At 46.2% G+C, this 21,469-nt stretch overlaps 1 protein-coding gene across 3 annotated transcripts; it reads left to right on the top strand.

Moving 5' to 3' along the window:
- Positions 1-1,286: 1,286 nt before the first annotated feature.
- Positions 1,287-21,329, top strand: HMGXB3 (HMG-box containing 3). Of its 3 annotated transcripts, none has more exons than XM_039559412.1 (20): positions 1,287-1,393; positions 2,038-2,185; positions 2,605-2,779; positions 3,225-3,788; positions 4,460-4,558; positions 6,096-6,227; positions 8,273-8,688; positions 9,040-9,209; positions 9,512-9,609; positions 10,186-10,284; positions 10,824-10,973; positions 12,619-12,920; positions 14,282-14,409; positions 14,968-15,099; positions 15,367-15,551; positions 16,136-16,355; positions 17,424-17,557; positions 17,944-18,060; positions 18,469-18,678; positions 19,388-21,329. In XM_039559412.1, the coding sequence occupies exons 2-20, from the start codon at positions 2,040-2,042 to the stop codon at positions 19,856-19,858; spliced, it is 3,948 nt and encodes a 1,315-aa protein (XP_039415346.1). In that variant the 5' UTR covers positions 1,287-1,393; positions 2,038-2,039; the 3' UTR covers positions 19,859-21,329. The 3 variants fall into 3 exon arrangements, with proteins under 3 accessions (XP_039415346.1, XP_039415345.1, XP_039415344.1); XM_039559411.1 differs by having other exon boundaries at positions 9,040-9,215; positions 12,622-12,920; XM_039559410.1 differs by having other exon boundaries at positions 9,040-9,215.
- The last annotated feature ends 140 nt before the right edge of the window (positions 21,330-21,469 follow it).

Raw genomic sequence — 21,469 nt, 5'->3', positions numbered from 1 at the left:
TCTGGAGAAGGGAACAGAGCTGAGGAAGGGTCTGGAGCACAAGTCCTATAAGGAAGGAGTGGCTGAGGGGGATGGGGGTGTTTAGTCCAGAGAAAAAGAGGCTCAGGGGTGACCTTATCACTCTCTACAAGTCTCTGACAGGAGGGGGTCAGCCTCTGTTCCCAGGTAACTGTTGGAAATGATGTAACTTTCCTAATTAATTGTTTTGATTAACTTTTCTAATTGATTTTTAAAATTACATAGATATGTATTACAGTGACATAACCAGCAACCCCACAAGAGGACAGAGTCTTAAGCTGTCGCAGGGAAGGTTTTGGTTGAACAACAAGAGGAATTTCTTCACAAATTTAACAATTAGTCCTTCTAACCCTTTTATAGCTTCTAATTTTTAAGTGTATTGTTTCTGCCTTACCAGTCAGGTTTCAGCTGTATTCTTACTGGTTCTGCTGCTTTTGATGTCCCTGGAAAACTATTTTATTAATAGCCCTGAGATTTTGTACTAGCCTGTATTCATTAGTATGAGGCTTCTTTACCAGTAAGAGTATTATATTCTGACGCACATTCCCCTAGTAATCCATGTTGGACGAATTTTTTTCACAAAAAAAGGTGATTAGACATTGGAATGGGCTGCTCAAGGAGGTGGAGTCACCATCCCTAGAGGTGTTAAAGGAAAGACTGGATGTGCACTCGTGGTCTGTTTGACATGGTGGTGTTGGGTTATATGAACCCAACCTAAATGATTCTGTGATCGCTGGGACGGCATCACCGGAGCCTGGAGCAGCGCTTTGCCCCGGCGGCGCCGTGTTCCACCAGAGGAAGGGCCAGGCCTGGACCACTGCTCCAAGACGCGCACGAGGGAGAAATGCAGGAAAACGACGCAAGCACTGATGAACCCAAGAGCTCAATGCTGTTCCTGCAGAACGCACAGCCACAGCCCAAGCCGTTCGCCAATTAAGCGCTCATTAAGCACCAACTGCACCGCGCTGCCCGTACCGCGCCCCCGCCCCGCCCCGGCCGCCCTCACGAGAAATGGCGGGAACGGGGCACGCGTGCGCCGTCCTCTAGCCACGCACGCGCACGAAAAGTGACCCCTGCCGGCCGCCGTCCCGCCCCGCCGTGCCCCGGACGCCGTCTCCGCGGTCACTTCCGGCGGCGGCCCCGGCGCGGAGGCCCCGGTGTAGCCCCGCTCCGCCCGGGCCCGGCCCGCAGCCGGCCCAGCATGCCGGGGCGGCCCGCCCCGCACAGCCCGCCCGCTCCGCACCGCCCGCACGCACTCTCCCCCCTGCGCGGCCGGCCCGTGGCCCCGGCGCTGCCTCCTCCACGCCGCCGCGCCCCGGCGGGGACGTGACCGCAGCTCGCCGCCTGTCTGCCCGCGCGGCCGCGGGGCTGCCCGGTGAGTGGGGACACCTGGGAGGGGGCCGCGGAGATATTTAGCAGCACCGGAGGGAGCCGCGCCGCTCCGCTCGGCCTCGGGCGGTGCGGAGGAGACGGGGCTCGGGGTAGCGGCCTGAGGCTCGCCCGGGATCACCGGCTGCGCGGGGCCGAGGTGCGGGCTATGCCAGGGCTCTGCCTGGCAGAGTGGTGCTGCCTTGATCTCCTGTGTCCTCCCAGCGCCCCGGGGGCTGGAGCCCCGGAGAGCTGCTGGTGGGAAAGAGGATTGTGAGGCTTCCTGCTTATTCAGCCTCTGGCCTTGCTTTTGTAGTGTGGCTGTGATAGGGCACCTTGTAGCCAGACAGCTGCTGGCTGGGTGTACGGCTCCTTCTGGGTGACCAAAGTTACCTGAGAGCTCCCCGTAGAATTGCAGGTCTGGAAATGCAGACGCGGTGTATCTGCACTGAACTGATGGTATTGATGTAATAGGAACAGAAATTTCCTTCTAAAAGTAGATAAATAGAGAACACAGGTTATCTTGGCTTAATTAGAGTCAAACTTATATGGCAACAGTGCTGTCAGTTTACTGAAGTGATTAAAAGTGCTATTCGTTGGGAGAAACGTTGTATAACTTGGCAAGAGTGTAACGCAGAACATGTGTTTTAGCCATGGAGGCTCCCTATGATGGCACTGAGGTAACTGTGGTGATGGAGGAGATAGAGAGCACTTACACTTACGCATCACCGGTGCCATCCAAGAAGAAGAAGAAACATAAAAGTGCTGGCGATCATGGAGAAAAAGCCAAGAAGCCTCGGTGAGTTCTTTCTGCCTTCATTTAGCTCCTTTGTAGGGTGTGGGAGCAGTTTTCCTTGTTTCTGACATGAGTGAGCTTTGCCGTGCGCTTGGAACACTTCATAGAGTAAAACATCGTATGTGAAACATCAGCTTGACACTTTGGGCCTGCTCAGACATTCTTTACAGGTGCCACTGTAGCTCAATCTAGAGTTTGTGTGCTCCAGAATAATTTGCCTTAGGCTCTTTCTCAGAGGTTTTCTCAGAGGCTCTCCTCAGAGAGAGAGTTTTCATTTGGTCAAAAAATGCACTTACAAATTAAATTAAATGTAACTTTCTTGTCACATGACCTTGCTACAAACCTAAACCTTGTGGATTTATTTTTCCCCAAGGAATTTATGTAGAATGACCTTAATGTTTCAATTTCTGGTTGTGTTTCAGATCTGCTTACCTTCTCTACTATTATGATATTTACTTGAAAGTACAACAAGAGCTTCCACACCTCCCTCAATCTGAAATCAACAAAAAGATCAGTGAGAGCTGGAGATTGCTCAGTGTGGCTGAAAAGAGCTACTACTTGGAGAAAGCCAAGCTAGAGAAAGAGGGACTGGACCCGGTAAGTTGCCTTTCTGGAAGTTCTTTGGCTGCTGAAGAGAGAGGCACTTACCTGCTTACATAGCACTGTGTGGGAGAGTTGTTTAACTGCAGATTCCAGTTTGTATCCCTGCTCAGGGCAGCCTGTAAAGAACCTGTGTGAGGCCCCTGCCTCTTGCCTTTGCTTTCTGTTCGTTTGAGGGAGAATGTTTTGTAATCCAAGATGGATACGTCTGGTACCCGCTCACAGCAGTTATTTTTGTGTCCTGTCATCAGAGTGAGTGATGGTAAAGTGGGTGATAAAACCAGGACTGAGAGGGATTCTGTAGGCTCTGTCATGTGGAGAAATTCCCAGCAAACTACTTCAGGAAACCGTTTGAACCTTAGGGATTAAAATAGCAGGATTGAGAACTGAATCTCTTCCTTTTCTCATATTCATTTATTCCATCCTCTGGTTTTGCCCACAGAACTCCAAGGCGTCCACTCGAACTGCAGTAGTCCCTGACATTCCAGGCTTTCGTAAGATTCTCCCTCGCTCTGATTATATAATTATTCCCAAAACCACTCTTCAAGAAGACAGGAGCAGGCAGTCGCTGGAGCTGTGTGTGACACAGAGCCCGGCAGCATCCGAGGGCTTGGCGGCTCCCAGGAATGTCACCAGCGTGTCCCGTGACACTGTGCAGAACATCCTTTCCGTGGACTCGGGCCAGGCCGGTGTCTCAGAGCAGTGCATTGCCATTGAGGGGCTGGCAGAGGACACGGCAGCCTTTGCCCAGCCCAAGGCTGCGGAAGAAGTGGTTGCCTCGGAGGTTCTCTCTCATTATGTTGGGCCTGTGACAGAGAAAGTGTCTGGAGATATCCTCTTGGACGAGGCTTCTTTGGAAGTAGAAGGACAGCCATACCAGACAGCCCGGGTGGTTATTGAGGAGTCTCTGGTTAGCAGCTCCACAGACACCTCCAACGGGAGCATCGCTGTGGCCCGTCCCCAGGTGCCCGATGGGGTGTCTGTGGTGACCGTGGTGACTGGGAGGGTAAGTTTTTCCAGTGACACTCAGACTCCTGCCAGTGTCTTGCCTGAAACATGTGAGTGCTGTTTCTTGCATTTTACTTGAGATCCTCGGTGGGTGCAGCAGATCCTGTATTATCCAACCTGCTGGTGCTCAGTGCTGAGAGAAACAGAAACTTTTGTAATCGATGATACAAAAGTAACTCCGTGACTGAGTCGTCTCTGCTTGCAGATTGACTCAGCCCTGTGCTGATATGAATTGTGTCTTAACATGACTGAGTTTTTTTAATTGCTTGTTATAGCAGTATTTGGGGTATTACAGTGCCAGTAACTGGGTTCTGCAGTTGCACTGCAAGATTTTGGTGAGGAAAAAATGCTACTGCTGTGCTCCTGATAGCTGTTTTCCTGCTTGCAGTGAGGTAGAAGGGAGTCCTTTCAAGCTGAAGTGTTAATGATCACTCATAGAAAACCTTAGTCTGTGAAGAGTTGGATTCTCTGTTTTCAGTTTCAAGGTGTGAGGAGTTTGGGAATTTCCAGAGTACATCTGGTAAGGCCGTTGCTTTTGAAACGGTTGCTGCTCTGTCCTGTATTCTGGTCTCATCAGTCCTTAAGACATATTAATGTTCACGAGAGGGGGGATAAGGGTCACCCTGTCTTTTGTCTTCTGCATGTATTTTGCCTTTGACTTCATTTTAGGATACTGAAGAGAGTAGCTCCTCCACACCTGCAACACAGTTTATTATGTTACCTCTGCCAGCTCATTCTGTTGTGGAGAACCCAGCATCAATTAAACTGGTAAGAAATTCAGAGTCTTGTATGGTATGTTAAGGTTTGGATGTATTGTCACAGATTTGTCTTAAAGATATTAGAGTGGGAAGGATTTGCTCATGGTTCAGTTCTTGAAGATAATCCAGTTTGGAGTCATCATATCAGTCGATGTATTTCTTGTCCCTGGTGTTATGTCTTGTGTAGGCAAAGGGGGGTCTCTGACTTCCTACCGTGTCTTACAGGGGCTTGTTTTTGCTGCCTTCTCCCTCAGGGAATTCTTGGAAACAGATGGAGTAGATAAAGCTATTGCAACACGTCCAGCCAACAGCAATTTCTGTGTAGCCATCTACTTCCACTACTTGGACGCATATTTGTTTTCATAAAAAGCCAGTGCCTATCCCTTTAAGGGCAAGGATCTGCTCTTATGACAGGAAAACATGAACTCCAAAGCTCTTGCTTTGGCCACATGACAGGGGGAGCCACATGAGGGGGGCAATGACCTAAGGTTTTGAGAAGCCATATAAAAGGTTGTGTGGCCTATTGCATGAAGAAAAATAGTATTATTTCTCTAATCTAACCACTCCAGCCACCTGTGTTTTTGTAATCATTTTGGGACTTCATTTACAGCCAGTACTGCAGCTCCTTCTGTTATATAAGCTAGCATCAAATCCTGTTTTCCAGGTTCTCTATGCTTCCAGCTGGTGGAACACTGCAGATATTTATAGTGGTGCATAGCATGATGCTCTTCCAGTTGTCTCGGGGAGAATGGAAATACTCAGGTTTTTGTTCCTGAGAAGTATCTGGCTTAAATTGGTTCATTCCTTTGACAGCAGCACTTGCACTTCTAGAAAAAATCTGTACCTAGTTAGGGAGTTACAGTACAACAGCTCCCTCAGGAGTGTTGAGAACAGGATATTGGGAAGTGCTGTGCTGACAAAAACTCAATGTGTTGATGCAGTTGTCCTGGTGAAGATGACAGGTTCTACTTCAGTTGTTTGTATAAATAGTGCCTGGTGATGCTGCTCGTGTTTCAGTAGTTCATAGCAAGTTACAGTGAAGGATCAGGGAATACTTGACCGTCCCATACAGCCACAAATTACTGACAAAACTGCTTCTGCATCATGAGTGCTTGTCTTCAAGGCTTGTTGCTCTGGTGTTGAGTGTTAATCATATCTTGTCTCACTGTGGATTGCTGTTTGAATCGTTTTTGTGCCATCTTACTATGACTTTTTCATGTTCAAAAAGAACTGTTATATCACTGTAAATGCAAGATTAGCTTCTCCAAGAGGTTATGTGCGTTGTTCAGCTCTGCTCTGCAGGTTGATCTAAATTCTAGTAATACCAGAGGCTGTTGTGTAGACTGAGCATTTAGACTCAGAGTAGTTATGGTGCTGACTCACCCTGACCCAGCTGTGTGGTGGTTGTTCAATAAAATTAATAATAGTGGAAGGCTGGTGATTTGCCAAATAACATTTCTAAAATGCTTATGAGGAAAAGAGAGGTGATCAGCACAGCTTTGTGGTTTTCGGGTCTGTAGACAAATTCTTGACAATTCTTGTTTCAGACAACCACCTATACTCGCAGGGGACATGGAAATTGCACCAATCCTGGCTGTTCCTTCACTTATGTCACCAGGCATAAGCCACCAAAATGCCCAACATGCGGGAACTTCCTGGGAGGGAAATGGATCCCAAAGGTAAATTTTTCCTTTCCTGACTTTGAGACAAAAAGTGCTGGTTTTGTGAATGCCTGTGATACTTCTAGACCTGTAGATCTAGCACAGGAGGTCAGATACACCAGAACTGATCCCTGCACTTGTGTTCCGGTGCTTGTGCTGGAGCAAGTCACCATTGCAGAGGACACTTGGCCAAGGTGAAACCTGAAATCACCACACCTTGGGTAGAGATGCTGCTTGCATCTGTTAAAATAGATGGGGCTGCATTTGGTAACTCTCTCATTGAGAGGATACACATTCTTCTGGCTCTCTGCCTGCACAGTTCGTGTTACTGGAAGGCATTGCCTGTTCTGCTACATCCCCAGATAAGCTCAGGAGGTTGTTTTGTGGTAATTTATATCTGCATTTGAAGTTCTTCTACAAATTTAGTTTTCTGTGGTCTTTCAACATTGTTATTTTAACAGAAAGGAGGAACTCTCAACTACAGTAGGTGTATGATCCTTTAGGAGCTTTTTGGTAAAGTTGATCTAGTGGAAGCTGAAGTGGTGCTGGGTATTTTTTGTCTCATGGCCATGTGTCTGATCATTCATAATATTCTGACCTCTGGCTGGAAGGAAATTTCCAGGTGTTGGTAGAGTTGTGAAGCTTGTCTGAGTGGAAGAGTCTTTCTCCACATGCCTACTCTGCTTAAGATATTGGCATATCTGCTAGCTGTGTACAGCAAAACCCACTTGATCCTTAATCCTTGGCACTATCCTGGTAATTAGTCAGCTCTGATCAGCTGTGTGTTTCTGTCTGAAGCAAGACTCCACAGGCACAATTTAAAGGATGTTCTCAGTGTGAGAATTGGCATTGACATTCAGTGGGTTTGTATGGATTTGTTCTGAACCTCCTTTGTTTTGTGTCTGGATCCATTAAACATTCAGGGGTGAGAACTTTTTTGGGCAGCTTACAAACTGTGGTGGCTGAGCTGAAGGCTGAGCTTCCTGTGTGGTAGGGCACAAATAGTGATGGTGACATCTTTGCTTTTGTGTGGTAAACTTGCTGAGGTAGAGAGGTGGCTGAATGCAAAGAGTATTTCTGGATCCTGCCTGAACATGGCATGTCTGCTCCTGTTCAATCCTACACTGGTTAGAACTGAAAGGTTTTACAGGGAGTTTTCCTTTTTATCTTTCAGACTTAGTCTGCTCTGCTGGGAACAGGTTTGCAGATACAGTTCCATTTGTTTGTGTGGTGTCATACCTTGGGAAAAACATGCACCAGGAGTTTTCTTTTTAACTGGCAATAGTATCAGTAGAACTGAAACTAAATATATATATATATATACCTTCCTGATCCTTAGAAAGGTTAAAAGATATATTTTTTAAAAAACTTAGATTATTCTTCTGAATATGCACTCTGCAGTGAGCTTAGAATTAATGTGTTTATCATGGCAAAGACTCTGGATTCTATGTCTGATATATTTTTGTGTGTTCCAGTTCAGTGTTTGTTGTATCTTTGTTGACTCCAGTACAATGATTTCTGTAGCCTTAGTCTTGGAAGTAACTTTTTTTTTAAAGTCAAAGAAACTTCCTAAGTAATCCTGTTTTCTGGCTCACTCACATGCTTGCTTTTCTGAAAGCATGTATCCAAAAGATGCAAATTCTCTGTCTTAACTCCCTTTGATTCCTCAATAATGTGGAAGAACAGACAGCATCAGAGAGCTGAAGCCGTGAAAGAGGAGTGTGGGAGGTGGGTCCTTGCTACGGAGAGTGGTGGGTGACTTTGTGGTGTTGGTGCTAATGGTGATATTTAAGGGAGTTTAAGAAAGATTGATTCTTCAAAGTAAACAGTGTCTAAAAATAATACACGAAGGGCCAAAAGGCCAGATACAATGTTAGCAGGGCCTTTGCTGTTGTAGGAGATGCTGTCTGTCTACTCCCATACAATTCAGTGCTTAAACATTTAGGATTTTGCTGTTTTGATCCAGCATTAAATAGGCCATGGGAAACATGGCGTATGTGCAGGGAACTTGCTTATCTGTGAAAGCTGAAAGCTCTGAAATGTGACTCTCTCCTTGTTTCCAGGAAAAGCAACCAAAAAGCAAATCTGAGCCAAATTCGGGCACCTCTCTTAAAACTCCAGCAGCTAAAAGAGGTCAGCAGTCAGTCCTCACAGAACCCACGGCCATTAGCGAGAGTTCCTCCAAGTCCTCCTTGGAGAGCTCTGAAGCTGTCAGCCAGCTGCTGAATGCTGTGCCTGTCGGAGGGCAGATGCCTGAGATGGAGTGGGAGGAAGTGATCATCTCTGAGGGCCACTTTCTTCCAAATAATGTGCTTGCTGAAGACAGGAGGAGCACTGTTGGAGTGATGCTGGGCCAAGAGAGCCAGCGGCAAGCAGACGCTTCTTCGGAGCAGGCAGAGAAAGGAAGTGTAGGGCTGGGAATGTCGACATCTTCTGAGGTGTTGAGTCCAAATGCCTCTGTGAAAAAGCCAGTGGTGGGGTGAGTCAGTTTTCCATGTGTTAAGGGAGCATATGATGTCTATTGTGTGCTCATGGGACTAGTCCAAGAAGTTGAAGGCTGTTGGCAGTGCATCCTGTCAGACTTACTGTGTTTGCTGTCTGTTTTGTGCCAGTTCAGGATTGTTCCTTTTAGTCTTTGTCCATCAGAACTAATACTTTTTTAAGTGACAATTAAGTTGTAGTCACAGGGCAGATGCAGCCTTAGCATTGTCTTTCTATTGCAATAGCTGTGATTAGTGTGCTAACAAAGTGCAGTTCAGGGAAAAGAGGAAAACTGAAGCTGAGGGGAAAGCAATGGAATATTTTTCCACTTGTAGCTCTTGTTTTTCAGAACTGATGCAACAGCTGCTACACACAAGGGACAAGAAGTAAAGAGTAAACCAAGACCCAAACCCTCCTTGCTGGCTGCAGCCAGACCCATGCGAGCCATTCTGCCCGCTCCAGCCAGCGTGGGGAGAGAAGCCAGCACGGAGCAGCCAAGCAGCAGGCAGGCCTTTGCAAGTACTGGTAAAAGCAGCATTCTCTGGTGTGCTTTGGGAGCTGTTGTCTTTCCTCACCATGCTGAAGTGGTGTCTGTCAATAATAAGATAGGTTTCAAGGGAGGTGGTTACCAGTGCTAGAAAAAAACCACTTTGTCTCTGCCTGAGTGCAGTAAATGGGCCATGAAACACCTGCTTGGGTCATTTCAAGCTCAGAGGAAAGTTCTCACATGGCTATCTATAGTGGCATTTACCAAAGATGTCAGAAAGAAACAGAGCCTGTTTTCTCTCATTTAACCTGGTGCATCTCTTTCTTCCTTCTAGACAAGCATTCCCCTGTGAGAACCTCAGGCTTGAAGCCCAGTACATTGAAACAGTTGGGCCAGTCAGTTCTGCAGCCACCAACTGCTGAGGAGCTAAAGGTTGTTCTTTAAATGCAAATTGTTTTCTTGGATTTTTTGAGCGGAGGGTTTTGTTTGTGGTTTTGGGTTTTGGTTTTTTTTTGCTCCCAGGTGAGTGATATGACCTGAGTGAGAAATAGAACATAAAAATGTAGCAGCTTTATGATGATGAGATCTGTGAGTGGCAGTTTTTATGATATGGCTGGGTAGCAGAATGAAATATGATATGGCTGGGTAGCTTGGTGGCTGAGTGTGTGAACTGAGCTGAGAGATGCTGTTGGACAATTTGAGAACCTCCCAGCTACTTCCAGAAGATCTGTTGGTACTTTGATAATGACATGCAATATTGGATACTGAGATTTTCACCTGTAAAGTATGACTGAGTATGCCAAGATGCTGGAATGAATCTGTGTGAATTGTAATGTCTTAGCATGCAAAGCTGTTGTAATGTGCAATGTCTTGTGGTATTATGGATATTAAATGAACATTAATTAATTTCTTGGGGGCAAGAATGCTAATAGATATTGATTATTGATGCATGCTTGTATTTAGTAGTAGGTGTCTGATGGGTGTTGTTTTTCTGCTTTCAATCTCTAGCTCCACAGTGCTGTGACAAGCACGGCATCTCAGGTTAAAGTTGTGGAGGTCAAACCAGACATATTCCCTTCCTACAAGTACAGTTGCACAGTTACTTTGGTGAGAATATTTCTAATAGCGTGACTTCTGCCATGGGGAGCGTCCTCTCTGGGATGAGAATGTTCTGGGACTTCTGTTTTACTGACTTGCACAAATACATCTCACTTTTAGCATGAAATAATCTGTACTTTGTGTTGTCGCTAGACCTAATCCAGGGTGATCGTGCTCTGTTTTGTAGTTATGTTTGGGACCTTGTTAAGAGATGGATTTTTAACTCATGTCCCCATGCATAATCCCCATCCCCTCCTTGAATTCAGCAGGGAGAATCAGGGGTTTCTGAAAGAATGTAATGTGCTTCTGGTCTGGAGAACTGGCCCCCGAATGTTTAAGTGCCAGTTAAAGGATTCTGTGCAAAGTGACAGGGCTTGCTATTGATGTTTAAACAAGAAGTTATAAAGTGGGGAAAAAGCACATAATAATCTTTTTTAGGATCTTGTTGGCTTAGAATCATAGTCATTCAGGCTGGAAAAGACGTTTAAGATCATGGAGTCCAACTATTAAAAGTCAAGGTCAGCAAACATCTCTTTTATGTCATTCAGGATTTGGGATTAGCAACATCACGTGGCAGAGGGAAGTGCAAGAACCCCTCCTGCAGTTACGTGTATACAAACAGGCACAAGCCACGCATCTGTCCAAGCTGTGGATACAACCTTGCCAAAGACAGGACTGAGAAAACAGCAAAATCCCTGGTAAGGTTCAGGCTGGCTTGTTTTATCACATCTGTTGTGAGCTGGGCAGAGAAGTACCTTAGTTTGCAAGTACCTGTGGGAACATGATTTGGGCTTTTTTTTTTTCATTATGATAAACTTGTCTAGCAGAATGGTTCCTATTTAAAATACCTGTGGTGATGTTTGTACTGTCCAACTCCTGTAGCAGTGGTGCTTCAGGCTGAGAGTAAGTCTGAGCACACCCAGTGCTACCACTGGGTGTCTCCTTAACTTAAAAATGCTTCTGTTGTGTCAGTACATGCTGGGAAAATTGACCCTGAAGTCACAGTATTGCTGTGTCAGCTCTGCTGAACTTTGGACTTCATCAAGAAACTCCCAAGTATGCTCTGCTTTGTGGGCAGTTTGGGGCTAGTGTCAGTTAAGTCAGTACATCTTGTATTTGAGCTTCCTGTTTTTAAGGGTTTGTAGAGCAGCTTTACTTCCAACCTGAATTTATTTCTGGTTGTAGGGTTTTTTTCTGATGTACAAATACTTTTTCAGCTGTCTGCTGTTCTATGTGGATGTAATTAATTCTGGGGTTTTTTTGGGTTTTTGCCTTTGCAGTCTCAAAGTTAGCTTTTCTCATACTGAATTGTCATGTTTTTAAAATAATAAATGAAAAAAAGGAGCTTTCCTGCTCTTAGCTGAAATGCCTACTCAGCTTATAGACAGAATTTTAGTCTGTGTAGTAATGACTCATCCACTTGCCTTTTTTTTTATTTTGAAGAACATAACTTTGTTTAGTGGTTTTGTTTTTTTCTTTAAAAACACAAACAAACTGAGATGGCTTGTGTGAAACTCACACACGAACAGCTGTGTAAGGAACAGCAGTGTGCTTAGCTCAGCTTGCGTTCTGAGAGGCATGTGGCTTGTCTCTTCCTCATTTAGGTTGGGGTTTTTTTTTCTGGTTCTGGATGTGTTTAACATTCCTCTCACACAGTTCATTGTTGTCTCTGGGCTTTTGACTGATCATTTGTCTCACTGCTAGACTAGTCAGAAAACTAAGCTGAGATGTTGACAGAGGATTTTCAGGGATTTAACAGATCAGGCTGTTTGTGTTCTCTGTGTTCCACCTGGAGTTTGGTTCTCCTGTGCTTGTGCATTTTGTTGTGATAGCATGTGAGCTGGAGAAGGGTAGACTGTAGCTGATCAATTGTTATTGATTAGTGTGTTCTGTATCTCACAGCCCCCAGTTCTCATTTAGTACTTGGCTCCTCCAGCTTTTGGACAGCTGTGCAGGCTGCCCTGAGCCTGTGCCTGAAAACCCATGGAGAAAGACAGTGATGATTGGGGGCTCAAGTGATGAGGGTTATTGAAGTGTTTCTATACCTGTTGGTGGTTATCCTTAACTTCTGGATCCCCAGTCCCTGCACTGAACAGTTAATGGCAAATCCATGATGGTCTGGCAGCGCAGGAGTTCCTGAAGGGCTGGGCTGTAATAAAGTGTTTTTGTTAAAGTAATTTGAGCTTGAAGCTCCTGTGTGGGGTCACTGATTCAGCAGTGGAGTAGAAGTCAAGTTTACTGCGTGCAAAGGTTACTACTGTGTTTCTTCTGCCTTTTATGACTTCTTTGGGCTTCTTAATGTTTCATCCCCATGCTTGCCTAGTTGCATATGTTGCTTTCTAGGAGGTCAGTCCAGGTCAGTCGGACGTGCTGAACACCAGCGAGCCGCTAACACCATCCCAGAAGGAAATCCAGCGTCAGTCCACGCTGCAGCTGCTGCGCAAGGTGATGCAGATCCCTGAGAACGAGTCGGAGCTGGCAGAGATATTCACCCTCATCCATGAGCTCAACAGCTCCCGGCTCATCCTGTCCAACGTGAGTGAGGAGACAGTGACCATCGAGCAAACCTCCTGGTCCAACTACTACGAGTCTCCGTGTGTGCAGTGCCTCCTCTGTAACAGCCCCTTGTTCAAAGGGGGACAGAAGTAAGATTCTGCTTTGGACTTTGACTCTTCCACACTCATGCTGATTTTCTTTGTTCTGAGTCTGCCTGAAATAGTACTTGCTTTAGCTGCTGGTGATGAAGCTGGTGAAAGTGACACTGAATAAGCTAAATGTGTGTGGAAAGGGTTTAGCAGGATCAAAGAGTGACTGCTAAGTCTAGATGTAACTTTTGTCATACTGAAACAGAGTATTTTCATTAGTCATCCCCTCTTTGTTTTCCATTCTGATGCTTTGAGGCTGAGAGAGGAAAACTTGTAGGTTTACAGATGTGCATTATATGATTTCCCTTTTCTCTCTCTCCCTGGCCTGAATATTTCCTGTGTGGATCTTTTTGCTGATGATATTTTCATTCCTTCCATTTCTTAGTGTGTGCTTGAGTGAATCCTTTTTTGGAGCAAATATCCAAATTGAAACCTGAAGGACTTTCAGAAACTCCCAGTGCATAAGCTAGATTACCTTAACTAGATTTGTATGAAAGCCTGTAGGATATCTCCTCACTGAGTCTGCCAGACATCCCTGTTTCTAAAAGCATGATCTAAAATATTTCCCACAGCAAAATGTCAGGGAGTTTAACATTGTGTTTCTTTCTTCCACAAAAAAATTCTTGATACAAATGATGGATGTTTGCTTTGGTCAGGCTAGAACTAACTGAGATCTTCCCAGAAGAGATACTTTTTATGCTCTTTAGTTTTTTCAGAACAGAGCAATCCCACACCTTCTCCCTCACCTTGGGACTTACCAACATGTGCATTGTAAATCCTTGCCTGTGCCTGAGTGCTTTGCAGTGCTCTCTGCATGTTGGACTCTCCCATGTTCCTGCACAGGCTTTAATTGAAGCCCTGCCAGTGGGAAGGAGGTGACTTTGGCTTTGATTCCTGTTTTCTCAGATGGACAGCAGTATTTCAGCCACTGGCACTTTCCTGTCTGAACTTCCCCCTCAACAGTTACACTGTAGAGGAGCAGACCTTTCTGAATCTTTGTGTGCAGGGACAGGCTGTCAGGTGGAATGTGTTACTGATCACCACAGCAATGGGACAGATACATCTCCCAGGGCAGCTGGGGCCACAGGTTTTCTCCACCTCTCCAATAGTATGTGCCCAGTGTATGGAGCTGGAGGGATGCTCTAGTGCTGTTAAAAGAATGTGAGCAGTGACCTGACTCTGCCAGGGAAATCTGCTTTAAAATGTAACTTTTCTTTTCTTGGTGTGAAATGATGTGGTGGTCTGGCTTAGATTTACACAATAATTAACTCATGTTAACTAGAATGTCTAAAGTTACTGCAGGGCTGGACTAAAAAACCCATTGGCTTCACTCGGAGTGGTTTTTTTGTTGTGTGTTGCAGTTCCCTTGCTGGTCCTCAGGAGTGCTGGCTGCTGACAGCCAATCGGTTACAGGTGGTTACAGCTCAGGTCAAAGTGTGCTTGAACCTGCAGTGTCTGGCCCTCCATAGCTTCACTGACATTTACACAGGTAGGAAAGATGTGAGCGTACCAACATACAGCATGACTATGGTCTGAAGCCTTGGGATTGTATCAGGCCATTGTCCAGGCACAGAAAAGCTTGTTCCCTTCCCAGTGTACTAAATGTGAATTATTTTTTAATTGCTTCTGCTTATTCTGCAAGTAAATCTGTATTTATGAGAGAAAACACATGAATGTTCTGGTGAGGAAGACCTTGCCTTGATTCACTGGTATAGGTCTCATCTGTGTGAATGCTGAGTTCTGCAAGGCAACCCCTGAGATCATAGTCAGAGGTATCTCTGGACAGTGCTGTTTCTCAGTGTTGGCTAGTGAGGAGATGGATTGGCAGCTGTTCCTTGTAGCTTTTTTAATTCAAAGACAAGTCTGTGAAAGGAGATAATCTTTCAGCAGGGAACTCTGCACTTCAGAGGTGCAGAAGCACTGTTTGTGTTTCCATTATCCTCTAAACTGTACTCATGTGAGTATTTTGTGTATCAGTAAGGAATATATTTCTTTGTGAGGAATATCTGGGACCCTACAGACAATAACTATCTTGTTTTAACTGCAGGCCTTTTCAATGTGGGTAACAAATTGTTAGTGAGCTTGGATCTTCTGTTTGCAATCCGAAACCACATTAAACTTGGAGAGGACCCCAGAGTGGCTGTTGGCACTATCCTTGACTCTGTTCAGGAGCAAACTGGTGGGTTTTCCTTCTTGCTTTTTACCATAACACACCAAACTGTGACCTGGTGATGATTGTTAGGCTATAAAAAGGCAACCCTCACCTATTTTAGTGTGGTATGTTTCTATTAAATCACTTCCTAAACCAAACAATACCTCTGTGACCAGTTCTTTGTACCAATTCTCTGGAGGGCAGGTTTGGTTTTATCCTGCATAGGAGAGCCTTACTGACTCTCCATTGGCTTTAGGAAGTGAGAACTGTAACAGTGGCATGTTCTCTTTTCAGAAAAAAGCCTGAGCCCTGATGAGCAGGGTCAGCTCCAGGAACTGCTGTGCAATGGCTACTGGGCCTTTGAATGCCTGACAGTCCGGGATTACAATGATATGATCTGTGGAATCTGTGGCATAACCCCCAAGGTGGAAATAGCCCAGAGGAATACGGAAAATGTCCTAGCACTGAAAAATATAGAGGTAGGTTTTTCCCACAATCCACATCCTGTTCATGTTCAAAGCAAATCATAATGATTTTTTGCTGACTCTGGTCTTCGTGATGCACAATAAATACGTGAGACCTTTGTGAGTGGCTTTCTGCTGATGTGTGACAGGAGGATGTGGCTGGAGCAGCAATGCCTGTGCTTCCTCTTAGAGGTGTTGATGTGTAGTTCAGGGAAAACAAGATCCTCTGTCCCTGGACCTCAGCTTTTGTCCAGCATCCTCGGGCAGTAGGAACCTTGGATGGAAGTTGTTGAATGTAGTCTTCTTCCTTTGACATGAACACATTCTTTTTTTCCTCAAGTTTCCCTGAGGTGCTGTCTTCTCTAATGGGGAAAAAAGCCCTAATAAGAGAATGTAGTGTGTCTGACACTTGTGTCAAATTTTGAGTCTTACTTGATGCAAAGTGGTTGTGGCAAGCTTTAGGAGATTGAAATCATCTTGTTATATTTGGGCTGAGCACTCTCCTGTATAGTCCTCCTGCCCTGTGTGAGACTGACACAAAACTGCCAAATGTACTGTGGTTATTTGTATTTGACCACTGTGTTTCTTTCTCTCTGTAGTTTACTTGGCCAGAATACTTGCCATCAAGTGAAGTGAATGTAGAAGACTTTTGGTCCACGATGGAGACGGAGGTGATTGAGCAGGTGGCTTTTCCTTCTAACATCCCCATCACAAAGTTTGATGCCTCTATTGTTGCTCCGTTCTTCCCTCCACTGATGAGAGGAGCAGTGGTGATCAATACAGAGAAGGACAAGAACCTGCATGCACAGCCAGTGCCAGGTAATGGCTCAGGCTGTGCTTATTAAGGGAGAGCTTGATGTGTTGGTGACTTGAGTCTTGGTGATGTTTAGCATTAAGAATTGCTGATTGCATGACACTTCAAAAGTTGTGTGTTGAGAAAAGACAGGAACATTAAGTGAGTTCAGCTGTTCTCATACTACTTTGCTGCTTGAGGCTTGGCTTTTCCTGTGAAGTTTGGATGCACTGGTGGGCTCTGATACATTTGAGACATGGGAGACATGAGAGCATTGCACCCCAGATGAGATAGGGTCTGATTGCAGAGGGATGTGTGCACATCTTGAATGCCAGTCTGTGTTTGTTTCATGTTAGACTGACGCTTGGAGTGTGAAAGTTACAGGTAGTGCTTGATGTCTCAATGTTACAATCTCAATAAAGGGTAAGTTTTTACAGAACTTGAGAAAAGACTAGGAGAGTGGTGTGCTAGTCCTGATCAGAGTCGTCAACGTTCAGTGTATCCACTGCATATTGACTGCCTGGAACAAGAAACAGTGAGAGGAATAATCTCAGAGCTGAGAGCTAAGATCAGTTAGCACCCAGTTCCCTTAAGAATTTAGGTATTGGGTATAAGAAGCAAAACTGGCTTTGCAAGCTTAACAAGTATGTGAGTTGGCTTTACAGACAGGGCTGCAGCTGCTTCAGTTCTGCAGAAGAGCTATGTGGGCTTTTGTGGAAGTGAAGCTCCAGAGAAAGAACCAGGGAGATGTGAAGGCTCAGCCTGGAGCTGCTCAGTCCAAAGGCTGCAGTCACATTTATCTCTGCTCTTCTTCACTTGGTTATCCTTACATCAGTCATTTAAAGGTTACAAATGACAGTATAGATAAGTGTTTATGGAGTCTGCAGCTCTGCTGGGCTCAGTCTGGTGACCTCAGCAGTGAAGGGCTCGAGACAAGTGTGGGCTGTGATGCACTTTGCAAGTAGGACTGTTCACAGCCTTCTCTTTCTGGCTGTGGGTTGTGCAATCTCTGCTTCTGTAGTCTTCGTAAGAAATTATTTTGGTAACTTCCCTTCCTGAAAATGAGTGCTGAGACCTGTTTCCTGCCTTTGCAGGTAATGGGAGTGCCTTGGTCAGGCTCCTTCAGGAAGAAGTCTTCAGGCCTGAGCTGATAAACTCTTACAGTGAGGAAGAGCTGCGGAGCTTTCTGACACAGTGTGGCATCCCCTGGGAGGCATCACATACAAAGGTAATGGCTTGTTTGCCCACATACAAGCCTGCAGGAGTGGAGCTGTTCTTCACTGTCTTTCTCTCATCCACTCCTGCCCTCCTAGACAATTGGTTTCTCATCTGACTGCACTAAGGGCAGGGATGGGTGCCAGCAGGTTATAAGATAATTTACACATGATGAAATAAATTGAACCTTTGTGGGCTAGAAGAAAGGAAGCCTGTAATTACCTTGTCATTGGCTCAGCATTGTGTAATTGCTTGTCATCCTCACAGTGCTGAGTGCGGGATTAGGAAGTTATTGGATGATGTGCAAATTAGGATTTGGGAGACCTTGCATGCAGCCTTTTCCCGCTCTGCAGGAGTCTGTTAATTTTAGCTTCTTTCTCTGGGGCCTGTCTTTTCTAGGACGAGCTCTGCTACTCCCTCCTGGCTCTCTGTGAGTTTGTACAGAATGGGACAAGCATCACACCACCTTCTGCTCATCACACAGGAGGGAAAATCTACAAAGTGTGTCCACATCAGGTAAGGAAGGCTGGAGCCACAATGTTTGTTTTGTTCCCTGGCTATTCACTATTTGACTTGCCAGCATGGAACTTCCTTATTGAATAGAAGCTATGGAATGGGCTTCTCTGAGCCTTGGGAATGAAACATGTTCCTTGGGGCTTGGAAAATGAGTGGTCCTGCAGGAGATCTCACGATCTGAAGCCTGGTTTTAATGTTGCTATTGAGGTACAGTTTAAAACCATCTCTTCCTGAACAGGACAAAGTGAATGTGTATGAGGAGGAAACAGAGTATCTTTAGAGAAAGTAGCTGTCTGGTTACTGTATAGTCTGGAATACCTGAAAGGAAGCTGAATTTTTTTAAGATTAGGGCTTTTTTCTCTAAGTTTTTGGTTTTATTGTGCTGCTGATGTTAATCTTTTTTTCCAGGTTGTGTGTGGCTCAAAGTACATAGTACGAGGAGAAAATGCCCGGGATCACGTGGACTTGTTGGTATCCTCACGTCACTGGCCTCCAGTGTATGTTGTTGATACAGCCTCTTCAGTGGCACTATGTGCAGACCTCTGCTGGCCTGGCCTGACTTCCCAGATGTGGGGGAAGAACCAGGGCTGCTTCTCTGACCCCATGGAGCCTCCAGCGGTTAGTTATGTCTTTACTCTCTGCTGCGCCAGTCCAGTATGGAAACGTTTCAAGGGAGATTTAAAATTAACCCCCCACTCCTATGTAACCTGCATTGTGCCTCAAGATGATTTCATAGAATCACAGAATGGTTTGGGTTGGAAGGGCCCTTGAAACTCGTCCAGTTCACCTCCCTGCCACAGGCAGGGTTACCTTCCACTAGACCAGGTTGCTCAGAGCCCTGTTCAACCTGGCCTTGAACACCACCAGGGGTGAATTTGACCTGATAAGTGTCTCCTGATTTAAGCTCTGCCAGTGAATCACTTCTAAGCATAGCAGAACGTATTGTGTGTTGCCTGGGGCATTGTGTTTGATTAATTGTCCTTAATAGGAGGAGCTGTGCTGGGAAGTGCATTGTAACGGTTCCAATCATGAACTGTGGAGCACATCACTGATTTTGACACAGCAACTCACTTTCAAACTCCTGCTATTCCTTGAGAAGTGGGACAGGAAGATGGTTCCTAGTGCCTTGGGGTTATCTGAGGGCACACAAGTGAGGGAGGGAGTGTACAGGCCACCTTTGTGGCATTTAGGGGACTCCTGGGTCATTTAGCCCTCCCTCTGTACTGGGTCGTAGTGTTGGTTGGAGTTTGGCCAGCCAATAGTTTTGTCTTCTCAGCTGTGGGGAAGTTACTTGTTGTTCTACCTGGTGTGCGTGTCTCTCCCCCAGTACGTGTCCTGCCCTGAACTGCTGGACCAGCACTACAGCGTAGACATGACGGTGGCTGAGCACTCCCTTCAGCATCCAATCACCAAGTCCTTGGCGCGCCGAATCGTCCACACGGGCTCGGAGCAGAGCAGCCCCTGGGATCCCACAGCTCGGCACCACTGCATCTCCCTGTGCCGCGAGCTGGAGCCGTACGGCGCCATCATCGCCGCCATCGACGACAGCAAAACCAGCAACGTGCGCCAGAGGCCCATCACCTTCGAGAACCCCACGCACTATTACCTCTACAACCGCCTCATGGACTTCCTCACCAGCAGGGAAATCGTGAACAGGCAGATCCAGGAGATCGTGCAGAGCTGCCAGCCGGGGGAGGTGGTGATCCGCGACGCGCTCTACCGGCTCGGGGTGGCCCAGATCAAAACAGAAACAGAAGAGGATGAAGAGGGGAAGCAGGAGGAGGATAGAGGTTGCTGAGTAACAAAACAGCCTGTTGGTGTCTCTCTCTGGTCCTGTGGATGGGTGGGCTGAGCCAGCTTTTGCAGCTGTCTGGCTTGAGGGTTTATTTTTACAGGTTAGAGATGTGATGCTGGTGGCTTTGACTGCTGTTACTGACCAAAGAGCTCTGTGCTTCCATAGCATCGTGATAGCTGCTGCGAGCATGGGTCTGTCACCCCCTTGCACAAGGCTGCAACTGCCTTCAAGGCATGTGATGGACCTGCTGTTCAGGGCTGTGGGATGTTGCTCTCCCTGCAGCTGGAGAGGGAAGAGGAGTTGCTGGTAGCAGGGAGTGTGTGTGGTCAAGCACACACAGGTTTTTTAATTCTGAATCTTGCTTGCTGACTTCTTTGTGCTTATTGGTGGCAGGGCTGGGGGTGTGGGACCAGGCATGAAAGGTAGATGGCTACAAAGATTTCCCCCAAAACATTCTGAATAGGTGAATTTAGGATACTGACTCCTGCTTGGTCATCTTGCAGAGCTCTCATATGCATTGGCTGCAAGGAGTCTTGAGCAGGAGCTGTGCTGCTTTAACGTGCTGTATCTGAGGAGCCTCCCTGGAGGCTGCACACCTGGGTCCAGTATTATGGGTGCTTTGGCTGCAGGAAGTTTCTAGAATTGTTTGTCCCTTCACATGAGCACTAATAATTTAGAAGCCAAAAGGTGCAGTGAGTGGAGTGTGTTCTGTATGGTAAGGTAAGAACTGAGCGCCAGGGCAGCCAAGGGGTTAGAGGGTGGTTTGAGTGCTGTGCAAGGGGTGGCTGTGGAGAGGGGAAGGACACTCAAACACTGTCTGTGGGATCAAGGAGGAATGATGAATGCAGTGTCACCAGAGTGAGCAGGGTTCCATATTCCACCCTCATGGATGTGCTGGGAGAGCTGCACCCACGTGTGCAATCTCATCACTTTGTCAGGTGTCACACCTGCCCTGCCCCTGCTGTCACAGCGCTTGGGGGGTTGGAGGAGTCTCCTGCTGCCCAGGTTGCTTTGTCAGCCCCTTGAAAGGAGTCAGGATGAGACCTCTGCCTCTGCAGCACACCTGAAGAACACCTGGGGCTGCCCGTGCAAAGCTGTGCTGTCATTGCTGCAGCTCCCTTTGGCCATGGCTGGTGGTGAAGCTGTTTGGTGTTTGCTGTGACCTGCAGAGGAGAGAAGCAGGATGCCAGACTGCTAAGTTGCCATCTTGGGAGTTTATTTTGTCTGAGTGAGCAGTGGGGAAGATTCTGAGGCTTGCGGTGTGGTTGAAAACTCCCTTCTGTGAAGGGGAACCTATTGAGTACCGTACTGTTAAAGTAAATGTATTAAGTCTGAGCAAATGCAGTAATCATGGCTTGGGGTTTTTCTGTTAAGAACATTAACTTATTATAAGAGACATTAGTGACTTTTTTCAGTCAATGATAAAGTTTAATAAATTATCTCCAATTTTTGGGGTGAAACTGTGGTCAAGTGACTTGTTCTTTGGTTTTTTTTGTGTGCAAGACCTGCATGGCTTTAGGGGAAAGGGCACAAACACTGCTGAATCTCTTCTGCATTTACCCTGGCATTACACTTCCCCCAGAGACTGCTGCCATGTGCCACATGGTGACTTGT

The sequence above is a fragment of the Corvus cornix genome, chromosome 13 (assembly GCF_000738735.6).
Source record: "Corvus cornix cornix isolate S_Up_H32 chromosome 13, ASM73873v5, whole genome shotgun sequence".
Taxonomy (NCBI): Eukaryota; Metazoa; Chordata; class Aves; order Passeriformes; family Corvidae; genus Corvus; species Corvus cornix.
This window is presented reverse-complemented; position numbering and strand designations above follow the sequence as displayed.

What these genes read in the sequence shown, in the direction of transcription:
- HMGXB3 (XM_039559410.1), top strand. Translation starts at nt 2,040, where the DNA reads ATGGAGGCTCCCTATGATGGCACTGAGGTAACTGTGGTGATGGAGGAG. An exon ending in TTGTTCAAAGGGGGACAGAA is followed by an intron (nt 12,921 to 14,281) that starts GTAAGATTCTGC and finishes TGTGTGTTGCAG; the next exon opens with TTCCCTTGCTGGTCCTCAGG. An exon ending in CTTCACTGACATTTACACAG is followed by an intron (nt 14,410 to 14,967) that starts GTAGGAAAGATG and finishes TTTTAACTGCAG; the next exon opens with GCCTTTTCAATGTGGGTAAC.